Source organism: Leguminivora glycinivorella, chromosome 17 (assembly GCF_023078275.1).
Source record: "Leguminivora glycinivorella isolate SPB_JAAS2020 chromosome 17, LegGlyc_1.1, whole genome shotgun sequence".
Taxonomy (NCBI): Eukaryota; Metazoa; Arthropoda; class Insecta; order Lepidoptera; family Tortricidae; genus Leguminivora; species Leguminivora glycinivorella.
Genome location: NC_062987.1, coordinates 13,701,016 through 13,718,601, shown reverse-complemented (window position 1 = coordinate 13,718,601; position 17,586 = coordinate 13,701,016). Strand labels below are relative to the sequence as shown.

Here is a 17,586-nt window from a genome sequence, read left to right as displayed (position 1 = left end):
GTATGAACATGAACTTGATCCAATTGTTAGAAAAAAAGACATATATTTATTTGATTGCCTCTAAATCACGAAATTTTATAATTGAAAACCTCAAAGATAGTATGGCACAAACATGAATAGCTTTTATTTCACAATCCACTCAAATTTAGTGCTTATTCTAGGACAAGGACTCAAGAAAACTGCGTCCATGTCCCTGGAATAAAATAGCTTTGACTATGAAAGTTTGACCTTGTTTTCATAATGATATTGTGTTAGCGATGAGATGAAGTAATAGTACTTAAATTTAATTCTCTTGTTATAACTAATAACGCAAGGAGGATATTGTTATTAAGCAGGTCATGTACATTAAGCCAAAATTTCGTGGAGCAGCATCAGGGAGAAGGGAGATAAATATGGAAATTTGGGCTAGGGTTTGTCGGTGTAGACCTGTTGACTTGACCACCGGTTTAGCTCAAAACTTTTAGAATTAATAGGTGCACCAAGCATACCAAAAGCCATGCTTTTTCGGTCGTTCAAATTTCCCGTCCGCCCGGCCGTTCAAAGTTGATTCCGACTAGCCAACCATTATAGGCAGGTATCTCGATTATGAGCTCAAAAAAGCCTGTTAGGTCCTTCCTTTATGTCTTGACTGTTACGTTTTCTCACATCAGGATACCATTTTATTGCTCTCCATGCAGCCGGGTTCTTTGACAATTTCAGCGACTGTAGAAGCTAAAGTAGCTACTGTTATTCGTAGCTCACTAAATCTATTTTTTAGTTTGTCACCTGTTCTATCACCCCTTTCTAGACTCATGAAAGGAATATCTAGTCTAGCATTTGTTTTAAATGCTCTATTAGTTTCATCCTTCACACTAAGGATGACTAAATTTCCCGTAGATATTTTGCTCCTTTAGCAACAAGCGGTATCGCTTTATACAGTTTATGCTCGACCTTGCGAGCTCTCGCTTTCAACAGCCTTCCACGCTGTAGTTAATCTTTAGTTCGTTTATTAGAATATGCAGCATTATTAAAGTCTAGTTCGTTGTTATTAATTTATGCTATTATTCCTTTAGCAATGATGAGGTATACATCTCGTACTTAGGTGTTTTTAATTTCCACCACGTCGTTTTTTAGTGACGCCACACCACACTTCCACATTGGCCACCATGACGATTGACGATGCTGAAGCAGGTCGCATAATACCTAATAATAGTCTTAAAACGGTCCTATTGTTTTTATACATATATTTAGGATTTATTTTTGGAAAAATATTTTTCAAAAAAAATTATACAACGTATTTTCTTCCAAGAAACAACAAATATTTTAATATGCATAATTCCTTATTGAAGTGATTTCAAAGTAGAACGCGAACGTCTACTGAAATAGCTTCTTGGTTTTAATAAGTGTTCCGCTCGATGTCATTGGCTCCAATATGTCGGACGCGTGGGACGTTAAGTTCTTCAATCATCCACAACCTTTTTGTTAAAGCCTTTGTTCTTAACTTTTTCGTATCATTTTTATTATTTAACTTTTATTAACGTTTTTCGCAATTGATGAGTATTTGCACAACAGATGTACAAACGTTGGTCAATAGTCGCAAATCGTGCAATGGAATTATACGCGCTATTTCAAATCTAGAACGGTCGAATTGTATGACACATACAGATATGATGCGTGTAAACCATAGCTTACTGACGGCGCTCTACAATTGAATAATCTGTGAAATGTTACGTGCGTAATTGATGAGGAAATGCATAATCCAAAGACGGATCGAAGAGATTATAATATGGCTCCCTCTAACTATAATAATTCGGTGCTTTAAGACGGTTTGATGGTTGGTCCTGATGCACTGTCAACACCTACACATACCGTACCCAGACTATACAGTGTTTTTTTTTTTTTTTATTTTTATTACGTCTTAACCCCCTAAAACTTTATAGGGTTTGCGATTTGCAACTTTAATTGTGATCTCTCGTTGCTCCTTATAATAGTTGCATTGCATCAACCCTTTTACAAGGTTTTCTTTCACCAACCGTCCTTTTCGTGACACGGAAATGGAGATGGATTGGACACACTCTTCGGAGAGGGGAAATAAATAACGTGAGCCTCTCGACTGGAAACCGCAGAACGCAAGCCGTGGCCCCGGGCGCCCTGTCCACTCATGGAAGCGGTCCGTCGAAAATGAGCTACGAGCGGCTGGTTTGAGCTGGAGCGACGCCACAAGGGTCGCTGAACATAGGAAGGCGTGGCGCGAGCTTGTGAAGGACCTTTGCACCTCTGGGGTGCCTTAGGACTACAACAACAACACAACCGTCCTTTTCCTAATAATCTCTTGTCTCGTAATTTGTCTCATCAAAATTCATAACTTCCACTCAAGATGGTCCATTTGATAAGTGCGCAAAAAGTCCACTTGGTTTAAGAGGAATGTAATTGTATCCGATTGTGCCACGACCTTGGCCTTTGTCGAAACCGAGGCGTAATAATCAATTTCCTTACTCGGTCGTTTAGCGGATATCACTTCTGCGTCTTGCTCTTGCACTTGTTTCAATGAAGTTATGTTTCACTTTTAGTTCCTTTTAATAATAATGTAAGATCCACCTCCATTAATTTAAGTGAACATTTTTTAGGATCCTGGTCCTAATCCTATGGATAGATTAGTCAGACTAATAGGAAACCCGAAGAACCTAAAACTTCTAATATTTCCCATAAGATTTAAAACAATTTCTGGTGGGTTGTTTTTAACGTGTTGTTTTTAGCCTCTAGTGCCTACACATTTCCACCGTTTCCGCTTTTTAGTTGGATGTTCAAAATAAGTATCAGATGTAATACTCGTAGTCGGTATTTGCACAATTAACTTATAATAAAAAATCTTTAGTGAGTCAGATATACATATTTCTTTCCTCAGCATCTTTGCACAAACAAAGTTAGAAACCTTAATCTTGATTGAGTTAAATTGCTTTTCGATTTTACATTTCTCAACGATATTTGTAAATACATCGTTCACAATCATAAATCATCTTCAAATGGCGTTTGTACACTTCTATAATTATAAATACGACATGCCTAACGGTATAACTCGGAGACTTCTTAATTTAAGCATCGAACATCAACCCTGACCCATTGATAGGGCAAAAAGGTCAGTCCCAGTCACGTGTAGATATAAAATGGTATAATTTTACGACACCAAGGTTTGCAATGCGTGCACTTAATAATGCTGATTACAATCAAATAGTGGTTACTAAAATATAACTTGACATTGGTGCCCAAATTACGAATGGATTAGTTGGTCATTATTGTCATTAGGTACTTAGGTAGTAATATTGTGAAGGGTAGAAAAACGCAACTATATATATGTACACTTAGTGCAGGTTTCATAATTTTGGTTATTTATAGATTCAGTTTCGCAAAATAAACTAACGGTTCTGAGAACACATTCAGATTTTGGACAATTTGGAAAGTTCAGGTAGTACATATAAATGTATCAATTCTAAAATGCCATAGCCTAATTATCTGCTGGTGGCAGTGGGTTTCTAAAATCTACTAATTGGTCAGTTTTGGCATGTAAGTTTTGGTAACATTGTTCGATGGAGATTTTGTATTTCAAAATTCATCATTTCCGTACAAATTTCAAAATAACGTTGTGTTTTAATAAACACCTGGATTTACAAATAATCTGCAGTTACTATTATAAGAGCACACGAAACTGAGCAGCATTAAAATCATATGCCACCGTCTCGCGTCTTGAAAGTCCATCACGAAATTCACGATGTGACCTTCTCCCGACAGTTGAGAAACTCCCCTTCTAGAGCCTCTTTTATTACTGAGCTCTGCTCTGTTACTCTGTCAAGTCCAATGTCGACTGTCAAGCGAGAAATAGGTCGATCGAAATGATAATCTTTTCGGGATTCCTTGTCAATTATTTCAATCTCATGATAGAAATGATTCATGTTTATGATATGAATTACTTGTGACAGTTTTTGTGACAAAATTTCATCGTCTGTCTTGACAGACAGACTGTCGGTTGCGGTTGAAATTTTATTTTGAGTTCACATTGGCTAGCTTAATGATTTCCGACACATTAAATAATTTGTCTACCATTTCTGGACAGCAGTTTAAAGACATCTCCAGAAGTAACACTTCTCTACACCTAATGAATAATGCATTAACCGAAGTGACAGCCGTTGTTTGAGGCTCAAGCAAGGGCATAATATTTTCTTATGAACAAGGCAAAACGTATACATTTTTACCGACCATCACAATAGAAATAAGAAACAAAAATAGAAAATAAGAAATAAAGGAAAAAGAAACTAAGAAAGATTTAGCGTTACTTTTTTAAATCGGTGTTATTGCAACTTTCTGACGGCCAACGAAAAGAAACTTAGTCGTATAAAAACTGTGTTTCGAAACATTCTTGACTGCAATAGTAATTATTGCAAATGATATGTACTGACTGCAACTCAGTTAATCCATAGTTGTCTTTATCGTATTGATATAAGGTCTACAAATAGTCCCTTTTCAGTTCCGTGTATGTATTGGCAGTACAGTGGTCAACAAATATATGTATGCATCGTATTCCCTTGTAATAGGGTAAAAATTTTGACGTGGGTACGATACATTGGTGTCTGACGTCGTTTCGACACGCATTCGGTTGAATGGGCAATAGTTTTGCGGTGGGCTATTGACTGCTTATTCGATCGATTAATATCTGGTTTTATCGATACATATCGATTTGACGATGATAGCCTGATGAAGCTTATAATTACAAAGGAAGTCTGCCCCAAAAACCAAAAAAACTAGAGTCTTTTTCCATTTTCTGCAACATTCGATTATCACATTATCAGGGATCATGGCATATTTTCGAAATGAGAACTGAAACGACTGGGCAGATGAAACTAATAAAGATTTGGCTTTGTATTGTATACTATCGATGATCTATAAATTCTATTGTTTCTTCATCAGTCATAAATTTATTGTCCGAATCGTACGTTCCTGGGGTCAATAAATTACATAGGTACATCTCTACCATTCAGTGGTCCTTCCATTAGTGGTCCTCAAATAATATATTTGACATTTTCTTAATATGCACAGCGTGGTTTATTACTAGTCAATTAGTCTATGATTTCTATGAATCATAATATAATTGGTCCCAAGGTAAGAATGAGGTAACGGACATCTTTGGAGGCGCTCCAATAAATTCAAGAAGTATTCATTAGACTGCTGTTTCAATTGTCTGTCTGGTGCTGTAAAATTATATAAGAGTGCAAGAAGTGACGACCGTTGGCGCCATTTTTGATGTTTTTATGATGCGTTGATACCTTTTGATTTGAGTCACTTAACTTTTCAATCCATCTTGATATCTAACTAGACTGAAATAACTAATATACAAAGAATACTGCAGCTCAAGTATTTAGTGACTTATCTGGACACATTCAGTGTTTAAGCTTAAAAAAAAGTCCTAATATCTTCCGGACAACCTCCTCTCATCCCTATACACTAAGAATTGACAGTTATTGTTCCGGAATCCCGGATCTGTAAGTTCACATTTTTGACACATTTGTTTTGAAGTATGTTGCGATGTGGCTAAGACGTATCGTTTGCCAAATCTAACGATTAATTTCGAATTGGTTGAATCGATTAGGCCCTATGTACAAGGAGGCGCTTAAACAAATATACGATTTCTATCAACTTACTGAAATGTCATTTGAATCGAAATGACAGACTCTGCCACAGCACTAGTTTAAAAATAAAAATGAATGATAAATGACACAATAAGTAAATCCTGCGTGATAAATTAATATCGTAAAATACTCACTAACGAAGATCCGCAAAAATGTAACACGTGTAAGATTATGTTTAAAGTAAAAGAAATATTGTTTAAAAGTACTTGATTTTTTAAAATATTATTACAGGATTTTATTTAAAATTTCATTAGGTTGCGCGAGTTTACGTATTGTAGACGCTGTCATGTGTCAAAAAGAGGTTCTTACAGCTCTGGGACAATAGTTAATAGTCTTTAAAATTATACAATTCCCTTTAGACCCCGGAATACAATTGGCTATTTGTGGGTAAAGACAATTCTTGGAAACCCCTGGAATAAGGCACTCTCGGTCTAGATCCAGACTATATCATTAACCTATTGAATTTACAATGTCTGAATATAGGTCGTCGCTGGTCGATGCAAATATTGTATTACCTTGTAGCAGCACAGTTATACTGAAGGTTTATTTTCTATGTGAAACGTGACGTTTTACTGACGTTATCTTCTAGTAAGTACTTAGGTACTTACGTACCTAATTTGGATTTAGAAATAAATGTTCGAATCAGTTTGGCGACCGTAAATTTGAACTACTTACTATTTCATGTAACGCAAGTGTTACAAATAAGTTCTAGAGGTTTAGGGTTGATCTAAAACAACATATCTATGCGTACACATGTAGAGTAGATCCTCAATGATCAAACATTTTCTTGGCCAAAAGCCAAACTACTGCAATACTGGCTAGGCCCACAAAACAAGAAATCTCCATATCTCCCTTTAAACTAAACCATTTACATATCTCGCGTAATATCCTCTTGTGCGTAACAGAACAGCTGTAGATCGAGCACTCAATCCGCAATAAGCCCTTTGATCCATGCCATTTGACATCTCTGCCCTTTTGAAAGCAATTCCGGTTTATCGCTCTTTGAATCAATATAACATAAGAAGGTATAGCACTGTTGAGTTGAGATACTGGCATGTTCATAGTATGATAGCGAATGTTATACAGGGTGTCCCACGGCGATGCCACATGGAGGGAAAGTACCTTAAATATCGTAGATAGCATATTTTGCTGAAAGAAGACTTTATTTTATTTTCAAAACTTAGTAAAAGTGCATTCAATTTTTTTTAATTTTTACTATGAGGACTTATACAGGGTGTATTTTGATAGCGGGTCAGTAAGGCCGGTATGAGATCCCGTAGTCCTACATGAAAATAGTCTAAGGGGACCATCCATCAATTTCAAATTGATGAAAAATGGCATTTACAGATTTTGGAAAAAATATACAGGATGCGAGAAAAAGGGCATTTTTGACAAACTTTTTTTTTTGGTGTATTGTCGTGAGTTGACCCCTAAGCAATTATTGATACTGAATAGGAATGGAATCGATTGGCATCATAAAAATACCATGTGAAAAAAAATTTTTTCATACAAAGTGTATGGGAAAAATTTTTCGTGATTTGTGACTTTTCTGGCCAGACATTTTTTTTTGGTCCCATACAAGCTTTTGATACTGGATAGGAATGGGATCGATTGGCGTCAAAAAAAAATTTTCAAAAATGCCCTTTTTCTCGCACCCTGTATGTTTTTTTCAAAATCTGTAAATGTCATTTTTCATAAATTTGAAATTTATGGATGGTCCCCTTAATTTTCATGTAGGACTACGGGATCTCATATCGGCCTTACTGACCCGCTATCAAAATACATTCTGTATAAGTCCTCATAGTAAAAATTAAAAAAAATTGAATGCACTTTTACTAAGTTTTGAAAATAAAATGAAGTCTTCTTTCAGCAAAACATGCTATCTACGACATTTAAGGTACTTTCCCTCCATGTGGCATCGCCGTGGGACACCCTGTATACGATATAACTGATTGCCGACAATTAGGTACTTACCTGATACGATTTTGTTAACGCAGTGAGTCTGAGTAGATTCCCTTTCGTTCCCAGCTATTCTTTCTTATTAAAATGATGACACAATTCTGAATATCGGATATGGAATTTCGTGTCACGAACTCACGATTCAACCCTTATACGATTCGAACAACATGCATTGTTTATCACGATATTTGATTGTCACGACTCTACTGCGTCGAAAAATTTAAATTCAAGTATGAACAGGGAAAGGATTTACGAGAAGCACTGAATTCTTTTCAGTCACCTGTTATCAAATTAAAGAATCGTGTATAAAATGAATAGATCTGTTTTATTTATAAGGTGTATAATTATTATCACGTATTTGTGAGTTTATCTTATATTAAACTGTGCTGAAACCCCTCGACACGAATTCTTTCACTCTCTTGCCAAATGACTCATTGCACTTCAGAAAATACGATGCAGTCTTATTTTATTACGTAATCTACGCGTATACACTAGCATCGTCCCGATAAGATACAGTTTATGTTTTAGTCCAGTGCGAACTACCAGCCATTTGCATTGTTTAACTCGTCGGTTTTCTGTAATGAAATTGCCACCTTAAGTATAGTTCAACCAGTTTACCTAAGATACCTTCACTTTCGCCCTGTTTTACTATTTGCATATTGTTTTAACACACGTAAACAAAATTTCGCGTAATGGTTTGGGAGTTCCTACGACCCTTGTGTGTGTTAGGTTACTTGTATAGATACTCGTATTTCTTTGTTACGCGGTGATTTTCCGCCGTATTTTTCCTACGGAAAGTTTTTACATCACTTCATTTTTCCCCTTAACAACCCTTTGAACGTTATCATTATCAAATTTTAAATGCGCCGTCAGTTCTTGTCTCTCCTTAGCGCCAGGCGCTCCAGTGTTATAAATGTTATAATTATGACATTCGCTCTCAAACTTTTTAATGTTCCGTATATCTCGCGTGCCCATGAACTTGGCATGTGAATGACAGCCAGACCACCTGGGGCTGTTATTGACAATTATGTCGGAGGAGTGCTGACCTGCAGCGAGCGTGGTCGCAAAACATTCGTCGCAAAAATTGGCTACGTTAGTCACCTGAGAGCACACCAGCGCGCTCAGCGACGCTCTCAACTGTAAAACGCAGTCGCTGTGGCCGAAAACGGTTAGGAGGAGATGATATGGGCGTTCAATCAGTCACGATGTCTGGACATCATAAATATAAATAAATAAATATAAATATTATAAGAAATTCTTACACAGATTGACTGAGTCCCACGGTAAGCTCAAGAAGGCTTGTGTTGCATTTCCTCAGACAACGATGTATATAAGTAATATACAAATACTTATATAGGTACATATAAAACATTAATAACTCAGGAACAAATATCTGTGCTCATCCCACAAAAAATTACCTTACCGGGATTCGAATTCGAACCCGGGACCGGGCGTAGCAGGCAGGGTCACTACGCGCTAGACCAGACCGGTCATAACAACCCAAAAAGCGATGTCCAACCGACGAATACTAAACTCTCATTTTCTTCCACAGGTACCAAAATGCCCTCGCTATTAGAAGCGCTAGAGCGCAAATACGGCGCCAAAGGCGAAGTGAACCCGTGCATAGACAACCTGCCAGTCGCCATCTTCGTGCCGAAGCGGTCGCCCCGGCTGAGCGTGCCGACGCTGCTCGTGCTCAATGACTGCGACATCGACTGCGCCGGCGACGCTTGCGTGCTGGCTGACAAGTGCGCTGATGTTGTCGAGCTGGATATAGCTAACAACAAGCTTACGGAATGGTCAGAGGTATCTCAAAGTTTCCAAGTTGAGAAATGATTCAAATGATCTTAACACGGGAAAACGAGGGGTGCAATAGGTACACCTTCATAATTATGGATCCTATGTCCCCAACCCCAACATAATGGACCGGGACCGACACCCATCGTCTACCATGTTTATGCACTATCGATTGTTATGCTACTGGTTAATTCGCAACAACTTTTCACTGAAGCATAGCAACAGAGTTTTATGAAGGTTTATCCATTTTCACATCAGCACATTTTTCAGCAGCTCATCTCATTGTCCCTAGGTCTTCGCAATACTGGAGCAGACGCCGCGCGTGCGCTTCCTCAACCTTAGCTTCAACCGTCTCTCGGCACAAATTCAGGCCGCGCAAGCTCTCAACCCTCGCTGGGACAGCCTCAGCAACCTCGTGCTGAACTCCACATACGTCGGCTGGTCCAACGTCTACGCACTCTTGAAAGCTCTGCCAGCTCTCGAAGAACTGCACCTGAGCCTAAACGAGTACTCCTACGTAGACCTAAGCGGCAAAGAAGTCGACGAAAAGGACAGATGCGATGCCTGCTCACGCCTAAAAGCACCAGACTCCTTCGAACCAGTGCACGAGGGCTTGCAGAAACTCCACTTCTCTGGCAACCCTATCAACAGCTGGCGGGAAATATCGAAATTGGGATACGCTTTCCCGAATTTGGATACGCTGCTGGTAAACGACTGTCCTGTCACTACGTTGGAGCCGGATCCTTGCGAGAAATGCGGCGACGGCAATGGGAATAGAAAAAGTCACGATGCCTTCCCGTAAGTACTCTCTTTAGCACTTTTAATTAAGATACAGCGGTATCCTAGGTATAGTTGTGGTTCCATGCAGATGGCAGTCCATATGGTCCTAGACCGCGTCAAGTGAAGAGAAATCACTGTTGGTCACGATCCTCAGCCATGAGGGAACGACTGAGAAGAGAAGAATAGGATACAACGATTTAATTTGTATAATCCTGAATCACACATACATGTCCAGAATTTGATTGAGATCTCAATTTCTTAAAGTTACGAGCTCTCTACCCTACTAATTTTATCGCAAACGACTCAAACGCATGGCTATAGAGCTCAGCATCTTATTCATCTCTTAAAGGCCTAGACAAAAACATAATAAGTGGATTATGTAATCTCGTCCCCTATATTGTTATCGGCTTAACCCTGACTACTAACATTGACCTAATGAACCTAGCGCCGTAATTAGTCGGCTCGTAAAATATGACCTTTATTACAGATTTATGTTTCCATGTGCTTGTAGATTTTTTAAACTGTTATATTGGATTTTTATTCGTAATTTGTTCAATACCTACACCATAAAGCCAAAACTAAAGTTATATCTTTATCCAAGTATACATAGAAATAGGTCATAGGTCTCGAGAAAGACCTTTGCGAAATACTATCCTTCAAAATTGGCAGTGTATCTCGAGCTTTGCTAGATTAAAGTAGCTGTTATATAAGGCAAAACACGAATTACCACCATTAACAAAGGACAAAAACAAAGGACAAAAGCATTTCGTAAGAGACGTTCCAGTGAAATTTGAGAGATGTTTCTAAATCGCACTGCGCCAATTAGCTAATTTCTGCCTTTATTACTATTAGATACTAAAATGAACAGTTCTGTTGCTTAAGATGAGAGGACGACTTAGATGCAATTTCATCGGGATTGGCGAGATCTCGCTTAGCACATTGAGAATTGCTTTGCTCAAATCATCACCCGAAGGATAGGACACTACACTAGGTACTATAGTTATATATAGGAATACAAAAACAAGGACGTGCGATTGTTCTAAATTTTCAAATGCCTGCTATGGACGCTAAATAAGTATATGTATTAAATATTGGTGTGTTGGCTCGTACTTAGGTAATAAGCCTTATTAATGACCTATCCGTTTGCAGCCGCCTCCGGTTTTTGAACCTGAACAATACGGGGCTCGCGACGTGGGATGAAATCGACAGGCTGGCTCAGTTTCCCTCGTTGAAGAGTTTACGAGTTCAGGTAAGTGTGGTTGATATGCCTTTAAGATGTAGAAAAGTCTGGGAAACGAATGGGTGTTTTCTATAGGCGGAGGTATGTTGTTCCAGCACTTTGTGGCGAAATAACTAAAACTGACTAACTGGTGGTTAACTGGAAGAAATCCCTCTAAGGGATAAGTTCGCCTTTGTACTTCACATCTCAATGTATGTTATTTTTAATGTGTTTTTGTACAATAAAGAGCTACTACTACTACTACTGCGGCTACTGCCACTTAATCGAGCTGTGTTGTGCCTTAGCCGGATAAGACGAGCAGTTTGTCTAACATGCTTGCAACTTTTTCTATAGATACTGGGGTCAATGATTTAATATACCTATTACCTATGCAAGATACCTAGTTGTGAAAATAATCAATCCCTTTGCTCCAGTTTGAATTTCATCAGACTATAGCCCATCAATATTCGCGATAGCCAGCATCAATACATTATATTAGCGTCTCGGGGTGTCGTAATTTGTGCGTACGTCCCTCGGGAGCTATCGGCCCAATGCAGGTGAAGGTCTTCCGGATTTAGTTGTGGCCCACTTCACTTACGCAATTCTCGACTCCCGTTCCAATAGCGATACCTAAGTCCTAATGCTATCCTTGTCACGCTGACCTGATCTTAGAATGAGTAAATGAGATAGCGCTAAACTCTCAGTAGCCAGTTGGTGGTTCAGCTACTATAACCTGAACCCTGTAAGACCAGTATGTTTCTCTAAGATTACGAGTAGTTCTTATAGACTAAGAGGCCATTTTGTATTGGCTTGGGAATAAGACTTTCGTGCGCGTACGCGTCTATTGGGAATATTACGACCCCGGCACGCGTAATTTCGACACATTAGCTTGATCTGACGCATACGTTATAGATGATCAATTTAGTACTCCTTCAATTCGTAATCGTAACTTCATCATTTCTTCATGCAATCTGAGAATACTTAACATTCACAATGTTATTCCATGGGCCCGTTTCTCAAAAGGTACAAGCCTTGTATTACAAGTGTGCGAATTGTCAAATCGTATGGGTTGTCATGGAAACACACTTGTAATACAAGGCTAGTACCTTTCGAGAAACGGGCCCAGTCGTATAAACGACCAGTCAATCTGTTTTCGTAGCTTTATCAAATTTTTGCAGTATGTCTTAGAATATTACATATTTATTTACTTGATAACATTGATAACATTATCAATTATTGATGATCAGTTTAGTACTTCTTCTAATTGTGATCGTAACTTCACATTTCTTCACTCGGGTCTCTGAACATTATTTATTGTCTATGCTATTAGTCCTATTATAATGTGACGATTTTAATCTGATCGAAGGAATTTGAAAACAATGTGACATCGACACAATGACGTCAATGGATGGCAAATGTTTTTTTTAATGAAAATAAACTTTGCGATTAATTATTTTGTATGGGCAATATAAGACGCGTAGTAAGTTAATACGTCTAGCATGTTTAGTTTCAATAAAATTCCAATAACATCCATTACGAAATAAGCAATAAATATCAGCATTACCGAGGAACACATGTTGCTACGCATAAGTTGACTTCGAGAAGTACTTAAATACATGCGTAATATACAAATGAACACTTTTGTTTGACCATGGGTGGAGCATATGTCTTTAGTATTAATTAAGGTATATGTATTCTAAGGTAACTGTTTTCATTTTACGATGATATGAAAGTTGATGAGCGCATCTAATACTTACAGTATTCTACAGTTGAGTCGTACCTATTGGATTGCGTCTGTTTAAGTAACAAAAACAAATAAAAAATATTTTCTCGCGATTTCAGCTGCATAAATATTTTTCTGATTATAGTATTTTAATATTTTATGCAACAGGCGTTTAAAGGAGGTCAAAAAAGACGAGTGGCGTGGGTAAATTGTTAATAAAGACGCCACGAGTATTTTTTACTCAGTTAAACGTCGTTGCATACTATACTTTTTCTACGACCATGTACTTAGTTTTTTTAAGACTAAGTAGAATAATTTTCATGAAATTCACACTGTTTCCTGTATTTTGCACTGCCCTGCCAGCGCTGCTGCCCAAAGCCATCCCCCGCCGGCTTACCGCGCACGCGCGCAGTATCGTTATAAGAATAATGCGTTGCCATGGTTACAGAGCCAAACAATGCGTTTTAAATTTTTCGTTACTGCGCGCGTGCGCGGGAAGCTGGTGGGCGCTGGCTTTGGGGAATAGCTGGACTTTTATGTAGGGTTTTAAAGATCTATGCATGACCCTGTAAATGACGAATTACATCAGTTCGGGAGTAGAAAAAAGACATAATCAGAATTCTTACAATGATTTTCAAGTTCTTTCAATTCTTACAAGTTTGAATAATTTGGTCCTTTTTATCCATACTAATATTATAAATGGGAAAGTGTGTGTGTCTGTTTGTTTGTCCGTCCTTCACGGCAAAACGGAGCGACGAATTGTGTAGTGTCGTTAAGTGGAGATAGTTGAAGGGATGGAGAGTGACATAGGCTACTTTTTGTCTCTTTCTAACGCGAGCAAAGCCGCGGGCAAAAGCTAGTTACTAATATTTGTGGCAGTTATTAGTAAATGATCTTCTTTAAATGTTAAATTTAAATAGATATCATACACGAAAGAAAAAACGACAAGGCCCACTGGTGGCCGAGCCGGGAATCGAACCCGGGTCTTCAGCTTACGCGGCTAACGTCTTCACCACTAGACCACCCGCCCGCCCGTCTAGTGGTGAAGACGTTAGCCGCGTAAGCTGAAGACCCGGGTTTGCTTCCCGGCTCGGCCACCAGTGGGCCTTGTCGTTTTTAACACGCTTTTATTAGGTCGTCGTGTATGTAACTATGTATGTAATGGAATCTAAGGAAGCTAATTTAACCATCTTCCAGGAGTCGTAGCGTAATGAAAATTGGCAGCTATATGTAGTTCCGATGACAATACAATAATATGGTACTGTTGAGCTGATCTGATGATGGAGCCGGAAGATATAAACTGGAACTACATGATGGAACATCGTATCATAGCCGTTTTTGGGTTTCTTAGAAAAGTCTTGTAATGAACTTTGACTACAATTAGGTTTCAAGGTCTGATGATGAAGCCGAAAGATATGAACTGGAACTACATGATGGAACATCTTATCATAGCTGTTTTTGGGTTTCTTAGAAAAGTCTTGTAATGAACTTTGACTACGATTAGGTTTCAAGGTCTGATGATGGAGCCGGAAGATATGAACTGGAACTAAATGATGGAACATCGTATCATAGCTGTTTTTGGGCTTCTTAGAAAAGTCTTGTAATGAACTTTGACTACGATTAGGTTTCAAGGTCTGATGATGGAGCCGGAAGATATGAACTGGAACTACATGATGGAACATCGTATCATAGCTGTTTTTGGGCTTCTTAGAAAAGTCTTGTAATGAACTTTGACTACGATTAGGTTTCAAGGTCTGATGATGGAGCCGGAAGATATGAACTGGAACTACATGATGGAACATCGTCATAGCTGTTTTTGGGCTTCTTAGAAAAGTCTTGTAATGAACTTTGACTACGATTAGGTTTCAAGGTCTGATGATGGAGCCGGAAGATATGAACTGGAACTACATGATGGAACATCGTATCATAGCTGTTTTTGGGCTTCTTAGAAAAGTCTTGTAATGAACTATGACTACGATTAGGTTTCAAGGCCTGATGATGGTGCCAGAAGATAAGAACAGAAAAAAAGGGGGGGGGGGCTCGAGGGGGGAAGCATGAAAGAAAGATCAACATAGTATTTAAAATAAGTTGGGTTATCCTTTTCTTGTGACCTTTCAGAGCAAACAAAGGGAGGCGCATAAAAGAAAGATAAACGTTGTATTTAAAATAAGTTGGGTTAGGGTTTTCTTGCTACCCTTAAGAGTAACGAAAAGGGGGGCTCGGGGGGCGAAGCCCCCCGCATAAAAGAAAGATTAACGTAGTATTTAAAATAAGTTGGGTTAGCGTTTTCTTGTGACCTTTCAGAGCAAACAAAGGGGGCTCGGGGGGCGAAGCCCCCGCATAAAACAAAGATCAACGTTGTATTTAAAATAAGTTGGGTTAAGGTTTTCTTGTGATCTTTAAGAGTAAAGAAAAGGGGGGCTCGGGGGGCGAAGCCCCCCGCATAAAAGAAAGATCAACGTAGTATTTAGAATAAGTTGGGTTAGCGTTTTCTTGTGACCTTTAAGAGCAAACAAAGGGGGGCTCGGGGGGCGAAGCCCCCCGCATAAAAGAAAGATCAACGTTGTATTTAAATTAAGTTGGGTTTTCTTGTGATCCTTAAGAGTAAAGAAAATGGGGGCGAAGCCCCCCGCATGAAAGAAAGGTTAACGTAGTATTTAGAATAAGTTGGGTTAGCGTTTTCTTGTGACCATTAAGAGCAAACAAAGGGGGGCTCGGGGGGCGAAGCCCCCGCATGAAAGAAAGATCAACGTAGTATTTAAGATAAGTTAGGTTAGCGTTTTCTTGTGACGTTTAGGAGCAAACAAAGGGGGGGCTCGGGGGCGAAGCCCCCGCACAAAAGAAAGATAAACGTTGTATTTAAAATAAGTTGGGTTAGGGTTTTCTTGTTACTCTTAAGAGTAACGAAAAGGGGGCTCGGGGGCGAAGCCCCCGCATAAAAGAAAGATTAACGTAGTATTTAAAATAAGTTGGGTTAGCGTTTTCTTGTGACCTTTAAGAGCAAACAAAGGGGGCTCGGGGGCGAAAGCCCCCGCATAAAAGAAAGATCAACGTTGTATTTAAAATAAGTTGGGTTAGCGTTTTCTTGTGACCTTTAAGAGCAAACAAAGGGGGGCTCGGGGGGCGAAGCCCCCCGCATGAAAGAAAGATCAACGTTGTATTTAAAATAATTTGGTTTAGGGTTTTCTTGTGACCCTTAAGAGTAACGAAAAGGGGGGCTCGAGAGCGAAGCCCCCGTATAAAGATCAACGTAGTATTTAAAATAAGTTGGGTTAGCGTTTTCTTGTGACCTTTAAGAGCAAACAAAGGGGGGCTCGGCAAAAAAGAAATACTTAAATTTTGTTTGAATTAGTTGAAATGTGACAATATTTTCTAATCGAGTCAAACAAAATCCCACTAGCTGAGAGCTTCAAAACAATGTATGTATCACAGATGTCATATATACCATAGATCAAGCAAACGTATCTACTTAGCGTGTCAAATGAACTCAGTGAAATCCACTGAGTTGTCCGTCTTTAATCGCAGCTTGCAGCTTTCGGGCGTCAATTTTTGTAAGTTGAAGTCAATAAAAACATAAAAAATGCCTCATTACGTGATATTCAATTGCAACAACACAAAAATTATGAACAATCAAGAGCCTGAGACATATTTAAAATTACAGGCAAGAAACAACTTCAGTACAAAATTTGACACGCTCGGCCCCTATACAAATAGATGAACTTGTTTCTTCTATCTAAATATAGTTCTGTGGTATGTATGTAATGTATGGCGAAAGTATGTCTCTCTAATGTCTTCAAAAAGTCCGCGATGGCACATGTCTATATTGTCTATCTTTTACGGATAACTTACTAGGTATAAACATTTTTAACACGCTTTTATTAGGTCGTCGTGTATGTAACTATGTATGTAATGGAATCTAAGGAAGCTAATTTAACCATCTTCCAGGAGTCGTAGCGTAATGAAAATTGGCAGCTATATGTAGTTCCGATGACAATACAATAATATGGTACTGTTGAGCTGATCTGATGATGGAGTCGGAAGATATGAACTGGAACTACATGATGGAACATCGTATCATAGCTGTTTTTGGGTTTCTTATAAAAGTCTTGTAATGAACTTTGACTACGATTAGGTTTCAAGGTCTGATGATGGAGCCGGAAGATATGAACTGGAACTACATGATGGAACATCGTATCATAGCTGTTTTTGGGCTTCTTAGGAAAGTCTTGTAATGAACTTTGACTACAATTAGGTTTCAAGGTCTGATGATGGAGCCGGAAGATATGAGCTGGAACTACATGATGGAACATCGTATCATAGCTGTTTTTGGGTTTCTTAGAAAAGTCTTGTAATGAACTTTGACTACGATTAGGTTTCAAGGTCTGATGATGGAGCCGGAAGATATGAACTGGAACTACATGATGGAACATCGTATCATAGCTGTTTTTGGG

General features: G+C 38.6%; 1 protein-coding gene across 2 annotated transcripts in view; it reads left to right on the top strand.

Moving 5' to 3' along the window:
• Window positions 1–17,586, top strand: part of LOC125235258 (tubulin-specific chaperone cofactor E-like protein) — a 51,557-nt gene that overhangs the window by 5,241 nt on the left and 28,730 nt on the right. For both annotated transcript variants that reach the window (XM_048141755.1, XM_048141756.1), the window contains exons 2-4: window positions 9,169–9,422; window positions 9,706–10,211; window positions 11,343–11,442. In XM_048141755.1, coding sequence (XP_047997712.1) covers window positions 9,177–9,422; window positions 9,706–10,211; window positions 11,343–11,442 — 852 coding nt within the window. In that variant the 5' untranslated portion in view covers window positions 9,169–9,176. The remainder of the gene's footprint in view (window positions 1–9,168; window positions 9,423–9,705; window positions 10,212–11,342; window positions 11,443–17,586) is intronic.